Source organism: Dictyostelium purpureum (assembly GCF_000190715.1).
Source record: "Dictyostelium purpureum unplaced genomic scaffold DICPUscaffold_305, whole genome shotgun sequence".
NCBI lineage: Eukaryota > Evosea > Eumycetozoa > Dictyosteliales > Dictyosteliaceae > Dictyostelium > Dictyostelium purpureum.
Genome location: NW_003519641.1, coordinates 1 through 10558, shown reverse-complemented (window position 1 = coordinate 10558; position 10558 = coordinate 1). Strand labels below are relative to the sequence as shown.

The window sequence follows — 10558 nt, the reverse complement described above, 5'->3', positions numbered from 1 at the left end:
TAAAAAAAAAAAAAAAAAAACTTAGAATATGATGGTTCCGACAGATGGAACTTTAGATCACTAAATGAATTCCCAGCAGTACCAAATTTTAAAGGGGGTATGAAAGGAAATGGTAAACCAACAACAGTTATTAAACTTCAAGCAAAACCAGCAGGAGCAGCACCACCACCACACTCAGCTCAACCACCACAACCACCACAAGCAAGACCTGTATCACAAATCCAAAATAGACCACCTCCCAGTACCAAATGGCAATTCACCAGTAAGACCAGGTCCACCACAACCACCAATGAATAGACCACCATCAACACCAAATGGGGTACCACCACAACCACCAATGAACAGACCTCCACCACCAGTTGCTGGTGGACAACCACACCCACCAATGAATAGACCCCCACCACCAGTCGCTGGTGGACAACCACACCCACCAATGAATAGACCTCCACCACCAGGTCAACCACCAATGAACAGACCTCCACCACCAGGTCAACCACCAATGAATAGACCTCCACCACCAGGTCAACCACGTCCACCACCACCTGGCCAACCAAATATGCCACCACGTCCTGTCTCACAAATGAATGGAGGTGCTCCTACTGTAGGAGGAGGTGTAGGTGGCCCACCACCAAAACCACAAAGACCTGGTGTACCACCACCACCTGGCCAACCAAATATGCCACCACGTCCAATGACCCAACCTCCAAATGGGGCTGCTCCACCACCAAAGCCTCAAAGACCCGGCGCTGGACCACCACTCCCACCAAGATAATTAAGCAATTTTTTTTATAATATAGATATATAGGTAAAAATAATAACAACCAAAAACTCAAAAAAAAGAATCAAAAAAAAAAAACAATTTATATAATCCAAATCAAGTTTTATTTATATATCGATAAAAATCAACATTTCAAATATTAAACATTTTCAAACATTTTTTTATTTAAACCTTTACAATCTGTATACTAGAACCACATATCATTCAACCCCAACAAACAGGCGATAATAAACACAACTCATTTTTTAAAATCGATTTTCTTTCAATTATTCAAATATAAATGGTTAATTCTAATTAGGGTTATACTGTTTTTATTTTATTTTTGGAATAGATTTCAGCAACAAATATACAATAAAAATTTAAAAAATTAAATTAAAAAAAAAAAATAAAAAAAAAAAAAAATAAAAACATATAAATTATTTATAGAAAAAAATACCTTCCAATCATCCATAGATTAATTTGATTAATTTCTGTATTAAATAAAATGTTTTGGATAGAAAATTCCAATCTGTTTATTTTCATAAATTTCAAAACGACCCAATTTTATAATAAAATCTTTTTAAAAAAAAAATTTCCAAAAAAAAAAAAGAAAAAAGAAAAAAAAAGAAAAATAAAAAAAATAAAAAAAAAGAAAAAAAAAACAAATAATAAAACAAAATAAGCAAAACAAATAAGAATAAAAAACAAATAGAGAATATTTTTTTATTATTTTTTTTATTTATAAAATTTATAAATATGGAATATTAAAACTCTCAAATTATTTTTTTAAAAGGAATAAAAAAAAATTAAAAAATAAATAATTTTAATTTATTTATTTTTTAAATTTTTTTTTAATTTTTTTTTAATTTTTTTTTTTTTTTTTTAATTTTTTTTTAATTATTTTTTATTTATTTTAATTTTTTTTCATTTGATTTATGTTATTCTTTTTTTTTTTTTTTCATTTGTATTAAACAATAAATCCTCTTCTTTCATTCATCTTTAATTCAAAATTCAAACACTTGAGGATTCACGTAAATAGATATTTTCAATCAAATCAATTTAGTTATTTTTAAAAAAAAAAAAAAAAAAAAAAAAAAAAAAAACAAAAAAAAACGGTAATAAGCAATATTGCAATACACCTTTCAACCTCATTCACCCTCCGCCGACATACTAACAATCAGTATATCACTAAATAGAACCAATCATTGCGACAAAAGGATTCCAGTTAACTCAATCTTATTCCTTTAAAATCTCGATTTGTCGTGTTGTGTTTAAATTTTGGTATATCTTTTTTTTTTTTTTTTGGTTTTTTTTTTTTCTTTCATTCTCACCTCTAATCAAACACTCAAAAGCTCAATAGCCCTTCTTATCGTTTAAAAGGGCCAACTCTTTAAATTTGTATATTTTCCCAAACGTCAAATCCCCATACATAAATAATCATATGTTTTAACTAAAATCTAATAATTATATTTTTCAGTTTCTATAGTTTAGAATAAAAAACCATTCTAGTTTTTATTTATCTCATTTTATTTTGTAAATAGATTTCATTTGTTTTTCTTTCTTTTCTTTATACCAAATTTTTTTAAATTTTATATATATAGTTTTTTTTTTTAGTTTGTACAGTTAATATATTTTTTAAATTTTTTTAAAATTTTTTTTATTTTTTTTTTTTTTATTTTTTATATTATTTAACACACCCCCACTTTCAAATTTAAAATAATAATAATAATAATAATAAATTTTTTTTACATATAAAATACTGCAAACGAGATTTATCACCACAAAATTTAAAAAAAAAACTCTCAATTTAAATTTAAACAACAACAATAAACTCATTTAATAAAAATATTATATATTAAAAAATAATTAACATAAATCTAAAAATATCATCAATTACTATTTGCTATATTTAATTTAGATAGGAATAATATAATAATATAAACAAATAACAATATCAAAGTAAAGCAATAATAAAAGAGTCTAGTTAGTAGTTTAATAGAAAATGAGAGAAAAAAGTAAACCATTTAGAAGTATAAACGAAAATACAGGCACTTCCTCAGTTTGTATAGGTAGTGGAGGAACATCTGCAAATAGTGGCAACAATAGCAATAATAGCAATAATAACAGTAGTGGCTGTAATACGACAAAGAGTGTGGTTCCGTTAGTTATTGGTTTCGATGATTTCAAAAATACAAGTAATAACAATAGCAATATTAATAGTAGTAATAATAATGATAATTCTTCAGAGGCTGTAAATTATTTTCAAGAGATTCTTAGAAAGCAACAGGAACAAAAGAAAAAGAAAACAAAGTCATCAGGTGGTCAAGACATTTATAATCAAACAATTACCAAACTGAATATTAGAAGACATCACAAAGATAGTGACTCAAATAACGAACAGACTGAAGATGATGATTATGAAGATAAAAGTCATGGAGAAGATTATAATACCGAAGATGAAAAAAGAAAATATCATTCTGACGATGGTTATGATGTAAGAAATTCTATTTTTATTCAAATACCAAACATATATTTAGAAAATTGGTTTATTAATCATATAACAATTATAATTTTTTTTTATACTTGTTTTTTATTGCCCCATTTTACAGAAATCAGAAGACACCGAAAAGGAAAAAGAAGAGCAGTCTTTAAGCTCGGTTCAAAGTATGTAAACATGTTTTGTATACAAACTTTAAAATTTCAAATTTACTAATGGTTTTTTTTTACTTTAGAATTAATTCTTAAAGCATTAAAGTTAAATGATGGTTGTGCTCATTTATCAACAATTCAAAACTATCTATCAGATGTAAGTATTATAAAATTTAAAGTCTATACCTAAAATTTTTATTCTCAAACAATTCTAATATTTTTAATTAAAAATTAGAAATGGTCGAAACTAAGAAAAAGGGATGGTACCAAGTATACTTATGATCATAAAAGAGTTATTTCAGCATCTCTATCGAACACTTCGTCAAATAATCCATTATTTCAAAGGGACCCAAATAGAGATGGATGGTGGATGATTGGACCAAGAGGTAAAACAATAGAAATCGAAGATTCATCTGATGAAACTGAACATAAAAATTCAGATGATGATACTGATTCAAGCAAAGAAGAGGGATCCCCAAATGTTAAACAAGAAAAAGATGATTTAAAAATGGAAGAATCTGAAGATATTGAAGGTGGTACAGATTCCTCAATAAAATCAAAAAGAAATATTGGTGTTGTAAAAATTGAAACAAAGTCTGAAGAAACTCAAGATAATACAAATGATTTAAATAATAGTAATAATAATAATAATAATAACAATAACAATAATAACAATAATAATTCAAATAATGGTTCTGCAACAATAAATAATGGTACACCAATAAGTTTTAGAACAAGAAGATTTTTTAACAGAAAAAGAAAGATCGACGATAATGGTAATCAAATTCTTGGTGGTTCAACTTCGCCATCAAATGATAATCAAGATGTTGATTCAGCTGATAATAATAGTTCCAATGGTAGCCCAAATGATAGTGCTAGCCAAGAAGATGATGTAAATAAAAAACAAAAAAAAACATATGAAAACATAGAGACAGAAAATAGTAATATTTTAGAAAATAATGGCTCATTAGCTCCAACTTTATCAACTCCAACCACTACTGTTACTACATCAGGGAGCAATGCTTCGTCATCGTCATCATCACCTCCACATGTTACAGCAACCATATCACCTTTAAGTAGTAGAAAGAAAAAAAAACCATTCAAATTAGATGAAGACACAAAATCCAGTAGTAGCAGCAACATTGAAGAAGAAAAGAATAGTAATAATGCGGGAACCCATACCAATGTAGACGAAAATGACTCACACTCAACCGATACTGTCGATACTGCCTCCAATAATGCTGATGACGAAAAGTTTAAAAAAGAGGATGATGAAGATGATGAAAATGAAGATGATGAAACTTCGTCGTCCGAAGAAAATTCTCAATTGGAGCAATCTCATATATTGGATATTGTTTCACAAGCTATACTTGAAAATGGCGGCTCATGTTCACTAGCTAATATCATCACCTACACCAAAGAATATCAAACAACCTTTCATTGTACATTTGACGAACTTTTACAAATTAAAAAGATCAAAAGAAATAAAGAACTTCCTCCAATTGATGATAGGGTATTAAAAGAAACCATCGAGAGAGGCATGATCGACTTCCCAGCCCGTTTTCAAAGAGACAGCAAAACTCCAAATATATGGCACACTTCAAATAAATATCATTCAACTCGTGCAACATCTAGAACTTTATCCCCACCATTTCAATCAAATATTGTAATTAATAATAGAAAGAACAAACAAAGAAATATAAAACCAACCTCTGCGTCAAATTTTTCAACCAAACAAAAATAATTTATCATTTTTTTTTTTAATCAAATAATTTAAAAAAAAAAAAAAATATATAAATATATAATTATATATTTTTTAAATATTTGTATAGCCACATTTTAGATTATTAGCTTTAAAAAGAAAAAAAAAATTCAAATCGATGTTACATTTCTTAAAAATAGATAAAAAAATAAAACATAATTGTAATTTTTTAATTTTAAAATTTTGTAAAAACTATTTTTAGTTTTTCCGATTTATTTTTTTTAAATATTGTTAGTTATTTGATATAAGGATTAAACTTTAAAAAAAAAAAAAATAATCCCAAAAAAAATTAAAGAAAAAAAAATTTTAAAGATGATATAATTAAAAGATGATCATTAAAAATAAAAATATTTAAATTAATTTATTTAATCTTTTGAAGAATATTTAGAACTATATATTATGAAAACTATTGTGAATCACTATTATGGACATTGGGAGTTACTGGAACCACTTTGGGAGCCACATTTGTTAACAGATTGGGAGCCGCTAACACTAGCACTGCTTTGGGCAGATTGGGAACCACTTGCACTATGAATAGATTGTGAGCCACTATCACTTGCACTACGAATAGTTTGAGGGCCACTATCACTTGCACTACTATGAATAAATTGGGAACCACTTGCACTACTGTGAGCAGATTGAGAGCCACTATCTGAAATTGGGCCTATGGATTTTGAATCGCTGGAGGATTGAACACTATCACATTGATCGCAATCTAATTCATGTGAATATGCTTTTATAGAAAGTAAGAGAATAATTGAAACTAATAAATAAATTGTTTGTTTAAAATTCATTTTATTATTATTGACTATAAGAATGATAAATAATATTAATAATTAATGAATAAAAAAAAAAAAAATAGCTATTTATAAAAAAAAAAAACAAAAAAAAAAAACAAAAAAAAAAATAAATAAATTTTTTATTATTATTTTCAATAATTAGAACAATTGTGTCACTTGTTTAAACCTAAATAGAAAATAGAGTTCTATATATTTCTATCTTTTAAAATACCATCTAAAACAGAATAAATTCTCTCTATTTCTTTTAAAAAATGTGAGAGATATTTTAAAAAAAAAAAAAAAAAAGATTAAGGATATTTTATTTAATTTAATTTATTTTATTTAAATTTATTTTATTTTATTTAAATTTTAAAGGAATTAATTATAATTTCTTTCTTATCGGAATTGAGGTTGATTTAAGATTGAATTGCAATATTTGGAAGTGGGTGTACAACGTGAATATTAACATTATTTTCAATATTATTATTATTTACATTTAAGGCTATTGGTATTAAACCATTTGATATTTGTTTTTGTTGCTCTTGTTGAATAAGCATTTGTAAAGTTATATTTACAAAGATGGGTAACTGATTTGATGGTAAACCTGTAATTAAAATCCATCTATTCTTTAATAAACTTTCAAAACTGGTACCCTCCTCACCATTATTATCTAAATTTGCATAGTCATATGAATAGTTTTCGTCTTGATCGTCAAATTCTAAAAATGTTTTAATTTGCTCTCTTGTAAAACCTATATATGAAATGTGTTGCTGTTGTTGTTGTTGTTCATTATTTAAACAATCTGTTGAATTAATTTTGGTTGATAAAGATGGAATTGAATCAATATAATTTTTTAAAACAAATGATTCGAAAAGAGTTGAATCTTGGATTGGGTTTTGAGTAAGATAATAAGTAGATTCAATTGTTGTGGTTTTACCAATATTATTGCTGCTGTTATTATTATTACTGTTGTTATTATCAAAATCGATAACATATCTTAATGAAAATGATGTAACACCTTGAAAAGTATGTGATACTCTTGCTTTGGTTTTGTGAATTGTATAAAATCCATTTGGTACACCACCAGATTTAGTATCCCTAATAAATTTAATAAATCTTTTTGCAATTACTAATGGAATTTTATTACCTAATACTATATAATGAAACTATTAGTAATAAATAAATTAAAATATATTAAAAACAAAAAATACAAACAATTTCCAGTTAAATCCGAGACAGTTCTGTAAGTGGCATTTAAATGGGACACTGTTTGATAGTCCAATAATAAATGCTCGCATTTATTTAAATTTGTATCTTGACTAATTAAATTTTGAGAAAAATAAATAGTTGGGCAATATGGGCATTGAAACTGCTGACTATTATCGATATTATTACTACTACCACTACTATTACTATTACTATTACTACTACTATTACTACTACTACTATTATTATCACTGTTATTTGGGGCCATCGTCATGTGTATAGGTTGGTTAATATTGCTGTTTATATTATTATTATTATGTATATTATTAAAATTTTTATTCATCTACGTTTATTTGTATATGAGTATATTGTTATTATAATTTTTTTATATATAAAAATTTTATGTTTTATTATATAATAAAAAAACTATTTAATTTCTTTATATTAATTAATTTATTGCTTTTTTTTTTTTCTTTCTTTTATTGCTAATAATGCGTTATAATATGAAGTTTTTTATGTTGAAATATTTTTTTTATTTTAAAAAAATTAAAAAAAAAATCAAAAAAAATTTTAAAAAAATTTTTTTTTAAAAAAAAAAAAAAAAAAAAAAATTTTTAATTTTTTGGGGGCCTAATTCCCCCAGGTGGTTTTTTTCCCCGTTTAAAAAAAAAAAAATAAAAATTTTTTTTTTTTTTTTTTTTTTAAAAAATTTTGATTAAAATATTCCCCAAAAAAAAAAAAAAAAAAAAAAGGGAAAAAAATAAATAAAAAGGGGGAAAATCCGGAAAATTAAGGGGGAAAAAAATTTTTCCCTTTTTTTAAATTTTTAATTTTTTTTTTTTTTTTTTTTTTCCCTTTTATTTAAAAATTTTTTTTTTTTTTTTTTTAATTTTTTTTTAATTTTTTATTTATTTTTTTCTTTGTTTAAAATATATAAAAAAAAAAAAAAATTATTTTAAAAATAGATCTTTATTTACTTATATATATTTATATATCATTTATTTTATTGTAGTATATCCTCTTTTCTTTTTTTTTTTTTTTTTTTTTTTTAAAAAAAAAAGGTAACCGAATCAATTATAATGGCACAAATAAGGCAATCACTTGCAACTAACCAAATAAAATCCAAATATCAAATGGCAGTGCCCTTAGAACAATACGATAGCTCAATTACCTCTTTTGAAAATTTTCCAACTGAACGTTTTAAGGAGCAATTAGAGAATTTATCAAATGATTCTGTTGAAAGAGCCACTCAATATGTTATCGATAATATAAAGTCCATAGATGATTTATTTGAAGTTTTATTAAATAGGATGCGAAAGGTATGGTATATAAAAACAAACTATAATAAAAGTTATAATAAAAATATAATCATAATCATGCGATAATCATAATCATAATCATAATAATATTAATAATAACAATCATCATAATAATAACAATGATAAATATCATAATCACTGTCACATAAAAATCAATCATTGAGAGCAATAGTAATAATAGTTTATTCATTTCACATATTATATTTTTTCATATGTTTTTTTTTTTTGTAGAGGTAGATTAATGGTGGGGGTAAATAGTTTTATACCAAGCAAAAGAAATATAGAAATAAAAGAAAACCAACTCTTTTTAATTCATTTTCTTTATATTTCCTCACATTTACATATCAAAAAAAAAAAAAAAGAAAAAAAAAAAAAGAAAAGAAAAGAAATAACATTTTTTTATATTAAAATTAAAATTAAATAAAATATTATATTAAATAAATAAAAATAAAATAATAATATCTTTTTATACTTAGTATTTGGTTATCTATTATTTAATTTTATCATAATTTTCTATTATGTTAAAAAAAAATTTGAATTTATTTTGAAATTTGGATTGGGGGGATGGAGGGGGGGGAAATGAAAAAGAATAAAAAAAAAAAATAAATTGGATTTTTTTTAAGGAGGGGTTTATAAAAATTTTTTAAAAAGTAACCGCAATAAAATGGATGTCCAAATATTTTTATGTATTATCTTTTATGTTAGTAATATTATACTTTATAAAATTTATATAACCCCAGTCCATGAACCAACTTTCTTTCTTTTTTTTTTTTTACATTCATTCTAGTTTTACCATAAACATCCTCTAACCTAATTCATTTCAAAGTTTAATATTTTAATTTATGGTTTATTTAAATTTTTTATAAAAAATAAAAAAAATAATATATTAACAAAATTTTTTATTTTTTACTATAGTGTGCTTTTCAAAAAAGGTTATTATTTTTTAATTTAATAGATAGTATATGTAAAGATTGTTGTAAAAAAGAAAACTATAGCTACAAAAGATTTTTAGATAATAATGTTGGAGAAATCTTACCCCTAATTTTACCAGACGATAACCTGGAGGTGAAGAAAAGAACCAAAGAAACAATAGAGAATATACTAAACTCATGGTCTGATAGAGGTGTATTTGATGAAAAGTTCCTTAGAAGGGCCCATTCAATACTCTCTGGTGTTGCAGAAGAATCAAGATCAGTTTGTCCAAACTATTCCGAAAAAGATATTGCAAGATTATTAAAGAAGATGGATGAAAAAAGGAAAGAACAAAAAAGAAAGAAGTTTGAAAATGATATTCAACATCCATTAGATGAATTTATAGAATTATATAAATTTTGTTACAAAGATTCAGATAAGCAAGATAATATAAAATCAAAAAACAATAATATTAAAAATAATAATAACATCCATAATAATGATAATGAAATAGATGATAATAGCAAAAGTATAAAAAAAATAAAGGCCTCTGACAGCAGAGAGATAAATAGTAATAGTATAAGTAATAGCATAGATAGAATAACATCGAATGGAAACGATGTTATAAGAAGAGAAATTAGTTCAGAAGATTTTGAAATGTATAATAGTTTTAAAAGAAAATTTACTCTTCCAGATTGGCTTTCTTATCAAATAAATGAAATGGATTTATTTACAAGTGGTAATAGTGAGTTTCAAGATCAAATGTTTGATAGCTGCTACCAATTTAATGACCCAGATTACTACTACTCCAATCCCTCTCAACATGACCAACTCAGTTATTATCCACAATATCAGCCTTATTCACCAACCTCAACAAGCGAGATTGATAAACTACAGGAATATTTAAAGAAATTAGAAGATTTAGAAAACAATTTAGAAAACAATTTGAATAGAGAAAGTAAAAGCCGCCAACCATCAAATGATAAATATAACTATCGTTACAGTGAAGGTAGAGAAAGCAGGGATAGAAGCAGGACAAGAGATAGAGAAAGCAGAGATAGAGAAAGAGAAAGAGAAAGAGATAGAGAAAGAGATAGAAATAGAGACAGAGATAGAAACAAAAGTAGAGACAGAGATAGATATTATGATAGGTTTAGTGATAAATACGACAAAA

The 10558-nt window shown here is 25.0% G+C and overlaps 6 protein-coding genes across 6 annotated transcripts; 4 read left to right on the top strand and 2 right to left on the bottom strand.

The window, feature by feature from the left end:
* Positions 1-99: 99 nt before the first annotated feature.
* DICPUDRAFT_82543 (uncharacterized protein) lies at positions 100-772 on the top strand (the record flags this gene model as incomplete). Its single annotated transcript, XM_003291849.1, has 2 exons — positions 100-262; positions 360-772. 2 exons carry the CDS (start codon positions 100-102, stop codon positions 770-772), a joined length of 576 nt encoding a protein of 191 aa, XP_003291897.1.
* A 1987-nt stretch (positions 773-2759) lies between these two features.
* DICPUDRAFT_156538 (uncharacterized protein) lies at positions 2760-5150 on the top strand (the record flags this gene model as incomplete). Its single annotated transcript, XM_003291848.1, has 4 exons — positions 2760-3251; positions 3367-3421; positions 3490-3563; positions 3642-5150. The coding sequence occupies 4 exons, from the start codon at positions 2760-2762 to the stop codon at positions 5148-5150; spliced, it is 2130 nt and encodes a 709-aa protein (XP_003291896.1).
* Positions 5151-5590: 440 nt separating this feature from the next.
* DICPUDRAFT_82541 (uncharacterized protein) lies at positions 5591-5962 on the bottom strand (the record flags this gene model as incomplete). Its single annotated transcript, XM_003291838.1, has 1 exon — positions 5591-5962. The coding sequence occupies one exon, from the start codon at positions 5960-5962 to the stop codon at positions 5591-5593; it is 372 nt and encodes a 123-aa protein (XP_003291886.1).
* A 295-nt stretch (positions 5963-6257) lies between these two features.
* Positions 6258-7647, bottom strand: DICPUDRAFT_73189 (uncharacterized protein). Its single transcript, XM_003291837.1, has 2 exons — positions 7163-7647; positions 6258-7100 (listed from the first exon to the last, which is right to left on the bottom strand). Exons 1-2 carry the CDS (start codon positions 7419-7421, stop codon positions 6364-6366), a joined length of 996 nt encoding a protein of 331 aa, XP_003291885.1. The 5' UTR covers positions 7422-7647; the 3' UTR covers positions 6258-6363.
* Positions 7648-8286: 639 nt separating this feature from the next.
* Positions 8287-8538, top strand: DICPUDRAFT_39740 (uncharacterized protein; the record flags this gene model as incomplete). The annotated part of the gene is made up of 1 exon (XM_003291847.1): positions 8287-8538. The coding sequence occupies one exon, from the start codon at positions 8287-8289 to the stop codon at positions 8536-8538; it is 252 nt and encodes an 83-aa protein (XP_003291895.1).
* Positions 8539-9136: 598 nt separating this feature from the next.
* DICPUDRAFT_99170 (uncharacterized protein) lies at positions 9137-10558 on the top strand (the record flags this gene model as incomplete). Its single annotated transcript, XM_003291846.2, has 2 exons — positions 9137-9172; positions 9388-10558. Coding segments are annotated over 2 exons (1207 nt in total), but the record flags the coding sequence as incomplete, so codon positions are not given.